This window comes from Stegastes partitus, unplaced genomic scaffold, assembly GCF_000690725.1.
Source record: "Stegastes partitus isolate 25-593 unplaced genomic scaffold, Stegastes_partitus-1.0.2 Scaffold181, whole genome shotgun sequence".
Taxonomy (NCBI): domain Eukaryota; kingdom Metazoa; phylum Chordata; class Actinopteri; family Pomacentridae; genus Stegastes; species Stegastes partitus.
In genome coordinates, this window is record NW_007577912.1 from 29,379 (window position 1) to 45,571 (window position 16,193).

The following is a 16,193-nucleotide window of genomic DNA, read 5'->3' on the forward strand; positions in this document are numbered from 1 at the left end:
CACACGCGCACATACACACACTCATTCATGCACTCGCATACTGTTTTCCCCTCCCTTCCCCCAGGCAGCAGACAAAGGCAGTACATTCAGGGTAACACAGAGTCAGTCCCTTCAGAAATCCATCGGATCCTCCTCCGCGAGGGCACGATTGGCAACGGTTCTGCCTCCGCCTTTCGACGGCGTCCCGTCGCTTTCGGGTTTCGCCTCGGGAGGAGGGGTCAGCCCCGATCCGCCCTCCGGTGCGCCCCAGGGTTCGGTGGTAGGCGGGTAGAAGTCGTCGTCGAAGCCGCAGAAACCCTCGTCCACACCTTGATCGTAGCGCTGGTAGGTGGAGGCGTGGACCTCGTTCTCTCTGGCTGTGATCTCCAGCGTGCTGTTCCACATGCCGTAGCCGAAGTAGATGAGCACACCTGTACAGATGCACAAATCACTACACACGCACGTATAATCCAACAGACGCAGCATGTTAGGTTTTCTGGCAGGAATTTATGAGTTCATATGCAAATTTAAATAATAGAAATCGAGTAAACCCTTGACGAACTAAAAAAAAAAAACAATCCCTCCCACTACGAGTGAGTCAGGAGAGCAATCCTACTCGCAAAGTCAAAAAAACACACAAGCGTCCACCAGTGTTTGTGTACAAACACAAACAGCTCTGCGGGAAACCAGTCAGCGTGAATTCTGCTTTTACATAAGCAGTAAAAAACTACAAAGAAGTGCTTTAATGTCAAGACAAATACAGACGGACAGAGATATAACTGAGGTTGGCAATAAAAGGAAAATGAGACTCACCCGTTCTTCCACAAAAAAACAAACAACAAAACACGTTTTACTGGCAAACTGAGCCAATAAGAAATTTGTTATTTTCAAGATATTGAAATCCATCCATTATCTATACACCGCTTAATCCTCACTAGGGTCATGGGGGGCTGGAGTCTATCCCAGCTGACTCAGGGTGAAGGCAGGAGACACCCTGGACAGGTCACCAGTCTATCACAGGGCTACACTTAGAGACAGACAACCAAGCACACTCACATTCACACCTACGGACAATTTAGAATCACCAATTAACCTCAACATGAGGTGGACTGTGTGGGAGGAAGCCAGAGAACCCAGAGAGAACCCACGCTGCACAGAGAGAACATGCAAACCCCACCGGGACGCGAACTGGCAGATATTGAAATGAGTCCCTCAATTGTTTAAGATCAAAACACCGTCAGTAGAAACTGTGTCCTGTCATGACAAAATAAAACTTAACACCAAAGTGAACTGTTAATCAGGGATGCGATCACTTACCCACAAAACACCAGATTGAAAACCGAATCCAGGTGATGGCAGACAGTTTGAGCATGAGGTAGATGTTGACCAGCATGGCTGAAGCAGGTACGAAGGGCACGCAGGGCGCCATGTAGGGCAGACGCTTAGGGTTCTCTGGCTGCTGGAGGATGATGATGACCAGCAGGGCGATGAAGAGAATGAAGAAGATTAATAGCAGCAAGGCCCACCAGCGACCCTCTCCGATGCTGCTCGCTCCTGAAAGAAACAAACCAAAAACAGTTTAATGTGTTCTTCCATCCTATTGCTGTATTTGAGTGTTTGTTAACTTCTTCTCACCGAAAATGATAAAGGAGCAGAAAGCGAAGATGAAGATGAAGAGCAGCAGCACACACACAGTGACGGTTTTGCCGGTGGCTGCAGTCGGTCTGTCCATCTTTCCCGGGAGGCCGAGTCGGATCCTCAGAGTATAGTAACGCGGCCCGATCAGTTTCTTCAAACGCCGGGACAGACCGCCTTCAGACTCCTCTGCTTCGATGCCCGTGGTCATATCCACCGTGCCGTAGTTAGGGTGGCTGGCAGTGTACGCGTTTTTATCTGGTTTGCCGATCAGCATCTCGTTGTCGCCCAGCGACGGCAGGTTTTTGGCTCCGCAGGTGTTGGTGGGCGGACCTCCGTACTCGTCAGCTTCGCTGGTTGGCGAGCAGGCGTCTTTCTCGCACTCGGCCAGAACGCCCTCCTTCCTCTTGTTGTTCTGCTCCTCAGAGAGGAAGTTCACGAAGCCGTGGATGTCGCCCTCCGGTTGGTAGCGTAACAGGAGAACACAGAGGCTCACCTGCAGGATGGCAGACAGAGCACATGGGTTTATGTAAAACTAAAAAGACTGATTTTCTGTTACCAAAATCAGTTTTTCTTTTCTTGCCTGGCACACAACAAGAAATATTTCTAACTTTTTGTTTTGAGGTCACCATTCGATGCAAGTGAAGTTTCACAAAATTTGGCTCATTTTATACGGTTTTATTGAGCATATGGAACATTGTCTGAGTTGGGATTGTCTCATGCATCCCCACTGCTTCAGTTATTTGACTCCTGCCATGCATCATAGACACAAAAGTGTACAAAACAACCTCTTCACATGCCAACAACAACTGCTTCAGCCTCCTGGCATTAAGTCTCGCTGTTTATGTGCATTTACAGCTATCTCATATTTCTATATAAATCATGTGTTGGGGGGGATTAGTTTTCCCAGCAAAATCCCTGTTGCTGTGTGCAATCTTTAAGAGGTCCTTCAAAGAGCAAAGCTCTTTTCACAACATCTGAAAAAAGGCACTCCACTCCTTTATGCACTGTAAATGTTGCAGCCTTAAGAGACAAGAAAAGCAGGAGAAACACACTCATGCTTGGTTTATATTAAAAACACATTACAGCTCCGTTATAGATTGCTCCAAAGGTTATAAACTACTGAAGATAAATCGCTGAAATAATCCAGTTTCCCTAAGCAGGCACCCCTATGGTTTGTGTGTATCCACCATCATTCTCCACCACTCACCAGGGTGTAGGCCAGCAGGGTTCCTATAGACATCATCTCTATGAGGTCTCTGAGGCTGACCAGGAGGGACAACAGGGCAGCCAGGAAGCCCGACACCACGCAGGCTACAGCGGGAGTCTCTGTGTAGGAAGACACGTTGGCCAGGAACCTAAACACACACAGCGATGAGCAGACTGACACTCAGGCGCATACGTCACTTAGATTGAAAAATGAAAAACATTAAACAACTGTGTGGACTCACTTGAACAGCAGGCCGTCCCCTGCCATGGCGTAGATCACCCTGGGCATGGGGAACAGGGACCCCAGGAGGGACACGGTCAGTCCGGCTATAGATCCGACCGCCACGATGTACTTGGCGAACATGCAGCCGTGCATGGCAAACATCTCCATGAGCGGGGCGTCTGCATCGATCTCATTGTACGGCACCATCAGCGTCAGGATCACAGAAACCTGGAGGGAAAACGCAAATATAGTTTTGGTTATTATTAACAAGTTCAATAGAAATTTGATTTTTTGAAAAGAGAAAAAAAAAAGAATTTCAACATAAAAGTTGCTAAAATAGAAATGAATGATACAACTAGTGTGACTAAGCTAAATAATTGTACATTTTTGTTGCTGTATTTAACCCTTACATGCTGCTTTGGGTCAAATTTGACCTATTTTGACATTTGACAACAGTAAAAATACCCTAAATGACATCCCTTTAGCCTGGAATTGGAGGACGTGCCTCTTCTGCTTGGCATATAATCGAGTTTAAGTGGACTTTTGGCAAATTTTAATTAATTTTATTCTATTTTATGTTATTTTGTAGCACTGTGTTATGTATTTTAGTATTATTTATTTATTGTAATTGCTGCATTTTATTCATTATTTGGCTTCTAATGTGTACAGCACACCGGTCACCCCGGTTATTTTAAATGTGCTCTCTAAATAAAGTTTGAGTTGAGTTACGTTGAGGCTTTTCCTAAAGTGATCTAAAATACACAAAAATGAAAATATTTTAAAATGTTATACTTTTGTACAGATGCTACAAATTTTTGCACACTGAGGCTGTTTCGGGTCAAATCTGACCCGTATCCATTGAGATGGATTTTAGATCCACCAGTGTGGGTCAAATCAAGGAAGATGGTAGTTTTAAGGAAGCTTGAAACTGTTTTTTTAATGTATTTTTTATTTACATTTATGAATGTGACATGCAGATAGACTGGTGACCTGTCCAGGGTGTCCCCTGCCTTCACCCTGAGTCAGCTGGGATAGACTCCAGCCCCCCATGACCCTAGTGAGGATTAAGTGGTGTATAGATAATGGATGGATGGACATTCTAAATAGATCTGTAGTTTAAAATTTGGTATAGACACTTGCTATAGGGGAATTATTGACAGGACACCATACTGTGAAGGCATAAAATATGAACAGTACATAAGGCTTAAAGTCATTATGTGTAGAAATATATCACACACCGATGCGTGGCGCCTGCTTCGACGGGAAAACAACAACAAAAACAAAAAAAACTCATCAAAAAAAAGCTGCTAAAAATCATGTCATGTAACTGAAAGCGTCACAACAGCTACTAAACGACAGATTAACATAAACATTTAGGCTTTAAATACCGGTACGTGTTGAGCTGCTTCCTCACAGCTTAGCGTTGCACAGTTAGCATGTTTAGCATACTGCACATCGCATCACGTGCAAAACGTTCATTAGTCATGCTTCTCTCTCATTGTGTGTGCGTTCGTTTTTTTTTATCCTTGCGTTTGACGTGTGAAATCAAGCAGAGCCATCTGTCACAAATGCTGTGCTGCAAAAGAGGTGGATTTGCATGAACAGATTACAGAGAGGGAGGGGTCATGTAAGAAAAAAAAAAAAAAGACTAACCCTGCACAGAAAGAGAGATCAGTTTCTATACTAGTAACCTGATGCCCTTTAACCTTTCATCCAATCCAGACTCAGCTTGGTCGACAGCGACGGTGAACCAATCAAAGGGGAATATACTAATCTAGAGGGAATCCTGCAACAAATCCTCGTTAAACATATTCGTTTGAGAAAGCAAAGCTGATTCCAAGCTCCATCCAGACTCCACTTTAGCTCCCTGTCAACTAGTTTGCACATTCATGCGGCGCCCCGCTGCGACCGAGGGTTTCCCAAAAACAGCATAACTCTTTGCCTGACGGCCCTCTTACATGAATTTGCTCTCCAATTAAGAGGATGAAAGGAAAATTGTACATGGAGATACGGCGAGTGGGAACGCTGAAGGAAGAGGAACTATCTTGGATGAAGAAGTGTGTCTCACTGAGCCTAATTCGAGTGTATTGCATAATGTATAACCGATGTCACCAGAAAAAAAAAAACGATGTGACATTTAATGTGTTTAATGGATTAAAGTGATTCTACAGATTGAACCGCAGCAGCGAGAGGATTCTCGTGGGAGCAGAAAAAAAAAGGTATTCCAAAATGCCTACAGAGTAAGCAAGATCAAAGAAAGGTGGAGATTAAGAGAGGCTCGGAAAATAGATTTCGGTGCACAAGAGAGGATGTGGAAGAATAGATGTGACTTGAAGACAGACAGACAGAGACATAGAGAGAGAGAGAGAGAGAGAGGAGGATTTTGAAAAGTAGTTTTGAAGTTGATGCAATCTTTGCTCCAGGCAATGTTGAAAAATTCCTCATTTCTGATAGGCTGCAGCTCCACGGGACCCATAGCAACAAGCATCCAGCTCACATTAGGCCGATCTGGAAGGCTGTTTGAGCCGCATACGAGAAGATCAGGGATGAGATACGCCCACACAGTCAGAGTGGAAACATCTTCATATTTGATCATCTTTTTGTTGGAAACGTCTCAAAATTTGGGGGAAACACTTCTCGTCTGTATTCACAAGTAAATCGATACACCTGAAGCCGAGGGTGTGACGACGAAGGCTGATAAATAATCAAGCAGATGTATATCTTTTCATTTTAAACTAAAAATTAAGGAGCATGTCGGAAAATACAGCAAGCGTAAAATGAGCTGTTTTGTTCCCGAATCAGAGATGAAATTGCCACAACGTCTGTCATGTGGGATTCAAAATGTTCCAAAAACTATGTATGAAATAGAAACTGCATTGTGTTTATAACCTACCTATCGTCCCACAAACGAGCAAAATATCTATTTGTGAAGCAGGAATGTAATTTACTAACACTGAAATGACTGAGCCAAGAGATTATCTCACCTCAGTGTCACACGTTCGCGGCCAAAATATTCCAACTGGCGATGAGAAATGTGTGACTGCAGCAGCAGCAGCAGCACAGCGAGTAGCAAGAATGAGGTTTTTTCCAATTCTTAAAATGTTTTCAAACCGCTCCTTAATGCTCAGATCCTGTTAAACGGGAGATAAACGAGGAATGCTAGTTCGTGTTTGTGACGTGGTTTCTAGGGCGACTCACAGAAACGTAGGCAGTGAGGCAGGTGATGAGCGAGGCAGTGATGGCATACGGGATGGAGGTGTTGGGACTCTTGGCCTCTTCTCCTGTTGTGGCAATGATGTCAAATCCGATAAAGGCGTAGAAGCAGGTGGCGGCACCCTGCATCACCTGCAGCAGAGAGGAGGCAAGAGAACATAAAGAACACAACCAGATCATGTTAAAAGATATCAGCCCATCTATTTTATCAGCTTGCATGTTATTTATTTCAGTGCCTATAATAAATATTCACCCTTCTTGAATGTTTTATCCTTTTTGGCTTTGCAACATTGAATCATGGTGAATTAAATCTGACTTTTTTCAACAAGAATTTGCAAAAAAAAGACTGTCTGTGCCTGTGTGGGTAGGATTCGATGAGCCTTGAACATCTGGACGCTGCAATTTTTCATTGTGTTTTTGCAAAACTGCTCAAGCTCCGTCAGGTTGCACAGGGATCATGAGTCCTTTCCAAGTCAACCCACAAAATCTCAATTGGATTAAGGTCTGGGCTCCGGCTCAACCACTTCACAACAGTCATCATGTTGTCTCTAAACCATTTCTGTGTGCGTTGGGAAATTGTCTTGCTGAAAAAAAACAATCTTTTCCGTTCTCTTGCTGTTCTCTCCAGGATGTCCCTGGACTTCAATGCATTGATTTTACCCTCTGCCTTAAGAAGTCTTCCAGAGCTTGCTGCCGAAGCGCATCCTCACATCATGATGGTGCCACTGCCGTGCTTCATGGTGGGGGATGGTGCGTTGAGATGATGTGTACTGTTTCGTGTTCAATCAACTTTGGCTTCATCCGATCAAAGAACATTCTTCCAGGGGACTTTAGATTCTCTCGCATGTATTCTGGCAAATTTTAGCCTTGATTTATTTATGAGCTTTTTTCAACAGTGAAACAGTTGTTGTCTACACAGTCTCTCCAATCTCAGCCACTGAAGCTTGTAGCTCCTTTAGAGAAGTCATAGCTGTCTTGGTGGCCTCCCTCACTTCTTTCTTTCTTACACCATCACTCAGTTTTCTGCTCTCGGCACATTTACCTGTACCATATTGATTCTGTTTCTTAATGATGGATTTAACTTTATTCCAAGGCATTTGAATTGGTTTTGTATTCATCCCCTGACTTTCAGTCACCTTTTCATGGAGCTGTGTGGAGTGCTCTTTTGTCTTCAGTGTGTAATTATAGCCAAGAACACTGACTGGACCTTCCAGATACAGGTGTCTTTATACTGATATCATCTGAGGCACACGATGATCTCTATTTCACTAATTGTGTGACTTCGAGCACTAAATGGCTGTACCTGTGCTTAATGTGGTGAGTCACTTTAAAGGGGGTGAATATTTTTTCAATCACTTATTTTATGTTTAATTTGATGTCATTTAATTTTATGTTCATTGCACATGTGTTTGCGATGAGTGTGTGCGTACCCCTGACCAGCCGAAGGGCAGGAATCTCCCCTCGTCCCAGTTCTCTCCGTTGACAAAGAACAGCCCGGCGATCATCATGAACACCCACACTATGAGGTTGATGACGTTTAGCACGTTGTTGAAGCCCACGGAGTTCTTCACTCCCAAAGCCACGATCACCGTCACCAGCAAAGCTATCAGCAGCGCCAGCAGGTCCGGGTACGATTGCTCTCCTTTGCCTAGAAGGAAAACGTTCACACCAGCATATATCAGTATCATAGACTGTATAAAAGATGGACGTAGCAACCGGCCCTGAAAAATGAAGCCAACCCGGAAGTATCAAAAACCTGCAATATCACTACGTCCACTAGCTGCTGCCTCCAAAAAGCCCTGGCTCCCATAGAAATGAAATGGAAAAGAAGTGGTCACAGATCATGAAATACTGCTTTCCTACAGCTCAGGATTTTTTAAAAATTAGTTTTCATGGTCAAGTCCAGAGATCAGGTGGCCAATCTGAAAATAAATCAATACTGAATTTTTAAAAAATCGTAAAACTTTTGCGGGGCAAGGGGCGTGGCTGGCTTGATTGACAGTCGACAGCGACCATACAGATGAAGCCAGCAGAAGGTGGTAAATGTGGGCGGGCAGAGAGGGCCTGCCTCTCAATCCGTCTGACCAATCGCTGCTCCTGTGGCTCCGCCCCCCTCCGACGATTTTTGAGTCACTGGCTCCAAAAATCCAAGATGTCAACCAGGAAGTAGCAAAACCCTGGCTTCATTTTCTCAGTGCAGAAACCAACGGGTGACGTCACGGTAGCTACGTCCATCTTTTATACAGTCTATGATCAGTATATATAAATCAACTTATACCATTGAGTTGAGTCACTTGTTCATCTAGAAAATGTCACAAATTGACAGAAAAGACGCATCACAATTACCCATGTCACACAAGGTAATGTTTTCAAATTGCTTGTTTTGCGTTTTGGCACAATGAAGAAAGTTATTTATATAAAGAAAAGCAGTAAATCCTCATATCTGAGAAGCATGATTTTCCTAGATAAGTGCTTTATACGATAATCAATTCTAAGAACTTTTGTTGAAGCTGTTTTCTGTCTATCAGTTTAATCATAAATTGACAAAATTATCTGACTACACAGTCTCACTTGTTGTTTCTAATACTTTCAAAAACACTCCCAGCGAGGTTCCACTTGTTTAACTGGGTAATGAGGTCATTAAATTAAAGCAACAAGTTAGTCAGACCTTGTGCTCATGTGAATCATTTATCTGTTACTCAACTGAGCATTTCAACACAACTGTGGACGATATCAAGAAATCACTTTACTGAATGCTCGTACAGTCCCTCATGCAATGTGGATGGGAATCAGAGAAACCCCTGACACAATCCTATCACAATACGTTTGTTAATGACAAGACAAGATAATCATCTAACTACATCACAACGTTTGTGTAACTGAAAAAAGCCATCGGCAGGATTTATGTATTCAGTCACTGCATTGTAGGGTCACTGTGTGTATTAACATTGCATTTACATACTGTCAGTTTATTTAATTAGCTCTCTCAATTACTTTCCATCATTCTCCATGTTATGTTACAAATTGCCAAAATTATATCAGAGTGCTTTTCCCCCCCACACTTTTTCAAAGTCCTTGAACTACTTATCCGTCCCTTTACCCTTTTGTCTCATTTTTTAAAAAAATAAACAAAAATGAGCTGTTTGCTTGAACCAAATTCTATAAAAAACAAAAAACAATCTGTGGTTTTCAGTGCACCTGTGACTCCATCAGTGATTCACTTTCAACCAACAAACTCTGGGACTTTTCAGCTGGACTGTAGGTTTTGTTTCCACGGAGCAGATTGGAGAAAAAAAAGCATGGAAACTGTAAGTAATAAATTATTTGTAGGATGTAGAACCAACAGTTCTTTTTCCAGTATTGTAAACCCTGGTTATACTGCACAAAAGAAATACTGTGCTTGTGTTATTTCTGTTTCTGAATAGATGCAGGAATTAATATTCCAGTGTAAAATGAGCACACAGGGAGGAAAATGCGACAGGAGCAAAAAAGTAGTTGTGAATTTGTGACACTGGCAAGTCAAAATGGTTCATGGGAATCCATTTAGAGTCCCTGCATGTTTTGGTAAAAATATTTGGCCCCAGTGTAAAGTGAGATGACATTTTGTATAAGTAATATTGTGTCCCATCCATGCTGTTGTGTATAAATCATTAGCAAGTATAGGAGAGAACAAGACGTTAGGGATGCATGAACAAGTTTGTTGTATTTAATAACCACCCTGAAACCTGCTCTGTTTTCTTATGCAAAACATCCAAATTAGACTTTCTAACTTTCTCTGCAACAACATAACAGGAGACACATTTATATCTGGCACAGCTTTGCTTGGGTTAGCTGTCATTCATACTGTAGCATTGTGTTGGGTTCACAAACTGAACGCCCTCCACTCCAGGTAGTCAGTCAGTACGTCTAAACAGTTTACTAATAATTACCATTTAACCCAACTCAGCACTGCACATGTTTTACAAGAGCCCAGCTTGCGACTGTTTGGAAACTAACGAGATATATTTTGAGCTAAATTCCACTCTTGCCCAGGGGTGTGGCGAAATAATCATTTCTCTCCAACAGGAAAAGGAAACATTAACTTTCCATTAGGACGTGGAACAGCTGGCCGTGCTGCACATCATGTGACTACTACCGACGCTTTATCACTGGCCGGCAGGAAGAGAATGACAAGGCAATGTCACCTAGATAGACACACAGCTGCCACACACACACACACACCAGTGTATAGTATTACAGTAGATTAGCAGGAATCCTCGTCATGGTACAGATTAGGATCTGGAGAACTGTGTTGTATTAATCATTTAGAAATCCAAGATGCTACAGCCGCTGTTGCTTTCCACAGTGACATGACGTCCAAGATAAGCAGTGAAATGTTGCTTGGATGCTTCCTGGAAATATTAAAAAAAAAACATCCAGCGTGGTTTGGATGGTTGCCCGGATGGTGTTAACATTTCACTGTCAGTATTTTTATTAGGATTTGAAAGATGCGCTATCATTCACACAGAGAAGGCCACACAGAATCTTCTCAGTGGTACGGATGGCATTGGGCTTCTCTAATTTATGACTCGAAGGGAGAAGTAATCTTCGCGCACAAATGCTGAATAACAGCAAAGACAGAGTTTATTAAATTTGCTTTGGGTCAACTGTCATTCAGCCCAGGAGAGTGCAGGTTTAAGCCACTGGGGCAGGAAGTATCTGCCCTCTACAACTGCAGCTACAAGAGCAGAGCTGACCTTCTAGAGAGGAGCGAGTAGAATGAAGAATAATTTGTCCCAAAGGTCACCGGGGTGAACGTCTGTTTACAGCTTTAAAGCAAAGCATTCTTGACAGTTGACCAGGACACTGATGACTGCGGCTGAAAGCTGATGAGCTCTGTGCTGTTCTGAAAGTCGACTAATAAAATGCTTCCAAGGAAACAAACTGCTCTCTGTAGAGAAAAGAAACATTTTTGAATTGGCTACAGATATTTTCTGACTTCCTGTTGTGTTTGAGTTCACCAAACCATTGTGTCAGTGAAACCCAACCATGCTGCAAAATATGAAGCAGTTGAAAGCCTTTATTTTTGTTTAACCCTATTCAGGACTTTTGGAGTCTTTTGGACCCCAGATCATTTGGTTTAGGTGACACAGGTATTGTTTTTTTTATTTTTTAAGATTTTTCTTTTTTTTTTTATATAAAAAGAGGAACATTTGTCATGCACTTGGAACCTAAAATACGTTAACTTATCAGAAAATGATTTAACAGAGTGTGAAAGTCTATAATGAATACCAACAAATATTTTGCATATTCTTTCTTGGGGCTGCAGGGTGGTGCAGTTGGTAGCACTGTTGCCTCGCAGCAAGAAGGTCGCCGGTTCACATTCCAGTGGGGGCACCGGAATCTTTCTGTGTGGAGTTTGCATGTTCTCCTCGTGCAGCGTGGGTTCTCTCCGGGTTCTCCGGCTTCCTCCCACACAGTCCAAAAACATGTTGAGGTTAACTAGTGATTCTAAATTGTCCGTAGGTGTGAATGTGAGTGTGCTTGGTTGTCTGTCTCTAAGTGTAGCCCTGTGATAGACTGGTGACCTGTCCAGGGTGTCCCGCCTTCACCCTGAGTCAGCTGGGATAGACTCCAGCCCCCCATGACCCTAGTGAGGATTAAGCGGTGTATAGATAATGGAAGAATGGGGTCTTTTGGACCCCAGGCCATTTGGTTTATGTGACAGGTATTGGTTTTCTTATTTTTTTTTTAAATATAAAAAGAGGGACATTTGTCATGCATTTGGAACCAAAAGCACATCAACTTATCAGAAAATGATTTAACAGAGTATAAAAGTCTATAATGAGTACCAACAAATATTTTGCACATATTCTTTCTTGGACCTCAAAAGACCGTCTACGTAAGGCAACATGAAAGTCCTGCATAGGGCTAAGTTAAACCATTGTAGCTCTCACATCCTCACTGCACTCACCCAAGCCGTTGAGCGTTCCGATGTGCGAGATCATAAAGTTGCTGATGCTGTGATTGGCCAGCGAGTCCGCCATGCTGCTGAGAGCCGACGCCCCGGCCGCCGTGCCGATCAGATACTCCAGGATCAAGTTCCAGCCGATGAAGAAAGCCACGCACTCGCCCACGGTCACGTAGCTGTACGTGTAGGCCGAACCCGTGGTCTTAGGCACGCGCACGCCGAACTCGGCGTAGCACACTCCTTTGGGACGGAGAGAGCAGAGACACACATATCAATAATTTGACAGCATTATCGCTAAAGTGAAAGGCTGACCTGAAGGTATTGATAGGAGAATTACGGTAGCACTAAGCCATCCCTTAAGTGCCTCTCACATTATAGCTTTGTCCGTATAATGTCTTTGCCCTTGTGATAATTGCTTAGTTATTAAAAGGCTCTTCATATAAATCACGCTGGTTAAATGGTGATAAGAATGACAGGAGCCTTTATACTGTGGCCATATTCACCTCAGTGTATGTTTGAAACAGTAAGAGTCACCGTGCGCCACAAGATCCAGTCTGACCTGACAGGATGGAGGCCACAGCGGCGATAATGAAGGACACGATGACCCCAGGGCCGGCCATCTCCTTGGCAACCAGCCCCGACACCACGTACATCCCCGTCCCGACGCAGCTGCCGACACCCAGCGACACCAGGTCCACCGTGGACAGCACCCGGGCCAGCCTGGTCCCATGCGAGCTGGTGCCCGTCATGGCCGAATCCAGCATGGACTCCACGGGCTTGGTCCTCAGGACGCGGGACGCGAAGGTGTTCCATGTCGAGCCCCACTGTATCCTGCGAGGGTCCAGCTTCCCTGCCAGGCCGCTCATACTGAGGGCTGAAGGTCAAAGGGGAGGAAACTGACAAAGAGGAGTGGAAGATACGGGCTCTGGGATGTTTTTTCCTCAAGTTCTTTTTCCTTTTTTCTCTAGAGCAGCGTGGAGGAGGAGTTATTCCTTATCCAAATGATGGAAGAAGATGTGATCTGGTCTTGCTGCCTGTGCCTCTGCTCTGCGGTTCACTGGAAAGCCATGTTAGTTTTTCTCCACATGGTGAGAGAGAAAGTTATCTGAAAGACAAAAGTGGGAGGGTTTATTTTCGCAGCATTTCACAGCGCATTGCCTTCCATTACTCGTCTGACACAGCGGATACTTCTTGAGCACACATGCCAAGACACAGGAGCCCTAAGGTGCAGATGTATTACAAGTTTGTCTACCAATGAAGCGTTCCTGAATGAGGAAGCAGCTAATTAGTAATCCCCCTCTTCGTACCCCTGTTGCTATAGTAGCCAAGCTCATTAGTGAGAGCCATGGGGACTAAATCGCTTTCTGTTGTCTGTAAGAGGGAGACAGAGCAACATGTGCAAGCTTATACAAGTCCATCTTTTTTTTTTTGGAGCAAATAATGGACAGACTCTGACTTTATTGTACTGTATGCTGCCACTTCAGTCTTCCTGAAACACAGAGAAATTAGCTGTAAGTAGCTGTGTGGAGGCTTTTACACCACACGCTGGTACAAGTTTTATAAACTATGACCTTATATGAATCTACAGTACTATTTGTATATTAGCTTTATAATTAATTTTCACAGTTCATATCCTGCTGCGTCAATGTAGAGTCTATTCAAGCACATCATTTACATATCTATACATTTACTCTGTTGCATTTCAGAGTTTATTGGAAAATTCTGCCTCGCTGTATTTATCGTCAGCTATGATTACAGGATTACAATTAAAGCTTGGTGCCACTGTAAATTAAAAGCTGCACATGTAATTAGTTGCATCATTTCTGTGCAAAACTACCAAAAGTTGAAAGCTAAAGGTTGTGTGTTCAACATTTAAATCCAGTGGATGTCGCAAGAGCACCACCACCTCAGACCAAAACAAAAGAGCGTGTCGGCCACGCCTGCCTCCTCCCTTCACTCGCATTTACAACCAGAAGGGTTTGTGTACATAACGGCCAATAAAAGGTAATCCACAACCATAACCATTAACGAATGCTAGTGTTGTAAAGCATACTGAAAGGCGCTAACAACATGCTGTCAACTCGAGTAACGTTATCTTCACTTCACCCGTTTCCCCTGTTATCTGTTTCTGCCTGTTTCGCTTCATTTGTGTCTGTTTTCATAGTTTATGTGTGGGTCACATCTGGACCGTTCATGGATGGACTGGAGTGGACTCTCATGTGGAAACAGACACACAAAGCCCGGAGCAACTCAGACATAAGCAGAGTAAGAATAGCAAAACAGCAGCAGAGACTCTCACACTGAGCTGAAATGAAATGAATGCACATAGATCAGGTAAAATAGCATGAACAAAACAGACATTTGAAAGTTTTTCTGATTTTAGGGCGATCCTTGGTTATGTCATAGTGTTTGCATGTTCTCCCGGTGCAGCGTGGGTTCTCTCCGGGTTCCTCCCACAGTCCAAAAACATGTTGAGGTTAATTGGTGATTCTAAATTGTCTGTAGGTGTGAACCCCTGCCTTCGCCCTGAGTCAGCTGGGATAGCCCCCGCGACCCTAGTGAGGATTAAATGGTGTATAGATAATGGATATGGATGATTGTGGTGTGGGGGGCCGCTCTCGGTCTGGTTATAAGCACAGGGAGGGCCAACAGTTTCAAAAAGAGGGTCTCACATACACTGAGGTGCACAAACGTACGGTTTGACCGGCTGCCAAAACAAAGAACAGAGAAGCTTAGATTACAAAACACACATAGAGGGAGTGTGATGTCATTCTCTGCTAAGGACGCCATTACCCGCTATACCATCACATAGCAGATAGTTGTTTGTTTGCTGTGTTTATGTTCAGAATCTCGCATATTTAAAAAACAACAACCTGGTGAAACACACTTAGATATAACAAAGCAGAGACAAAAAGTCTAGTATTATTAGTTTGTTCGTGCCATAACAATTTAATTACCGGCCTGCAATTTACAAAGTTGAAAGCTTGTTATATGTAGTATGAGCACAACTTTGCACACTCTGTATTAAGTCGCTTCATTATAATAATTTTACATGTAATAAAATAATAATCACAGAGGCTATTTTCCTACTGAAGTAATTCAATTTGGATGCTTTAAGTGAGTTTGCCAGCTGACGATAGAACCACACTTCTACTTTACTTGAATTAATTACATGCTTGACTTTAATAACTAGATTTTCATAGTGGTATTGCTACTTTTATTCAAACCAATTGTCTGAGTAATTCTCCTACGATACTATAACTGCAGTGCAAAAAGTTTCTTCAATCAGCAAATTAGAAATTCTTTATGTTGGACAGTGTAACTGAAACATGTAGCTGAATATTACCTCAGCAAGCAAATCTAGAGTTTTTCCTGAATAATTCTAACAATTGTGCATTAATGACAAAACATTATTAAAACAGCAGAGGCTCTGCGATGCTCCTCTGCACCGTTTAAACAGTGTCCCCGATGCCATGTGAGCAACACGGCGATTAGAGACGCTGTTGAATAGAGAGCTATTATAGCCATCAATTGCGGCGCGCTCGGTCCACCTCTCCGTCTCTCTCTCTTAACAGCAGTGAACTAACACTCACCATTCATCTACTCCCAACAACAAACGCAAGTTGCTGAACAAACACACACTCGCGTTCAGCACACCCACGCTGCCTCTCAGCTATAACATGAGCCACTCAGATGATGACTGCAATTACCCAGCTGTTTAACCAGAGCCGGCCGGGGCTGCTATTGTCGCTGCACTTAGTGCGGATTACGAGCATGTGCAGCAGTACAGGAAATTCAAAAGGTGATTTAATTTGGTTGTGATGGCGACTGCTGGGTGGGACCGGGGGGCTCTCAAACTAGCACAAGGCCGAGCTACAGGTACAGTCATCCTCAGATTTATTCATACCCTCCCATCAAAGAAGGAAAAAAACATCTTTCACTGGAATGAGTTGAAATTGACAAAAGTAATAATAAATACAAATT

The 16,193-nt window shown here is 43.3% G+C and overlaps 1 protein-coding gene across 1 annotated transcript; it reads right to left on the reverse strand.

Moving 5' to 3' along the window:
* Positions 1-111: 111 nt before the first annotated feature.
* On the reverse strand, positions 112-13,075 carry slc7a14a (solute carrier family 7 member 14a). Its single transcript, XM_008280089.1, has 9 exons — positions 12,769-13,075; positions 12,213-12,449; positions 7,690-7,907; positions 6,245-6,391; positions 3,066-3,274; positions 2,825-2,972; positions 1,615-2,110; positions 1,297-1,533; positions 112-410 (listed from the first exon to the last, which is right to left on the reverse strand). Exons 1-9 carry the CDS (start codon positions 13,073-13,075, stop codon positions 112-114), a joined length of 2,298 nt encoding a protein of 765 aa, XP_008278311.1.
* Between the last annotated feature and the right edge of the window lie 3,118 nt (positions 13,076-16,193).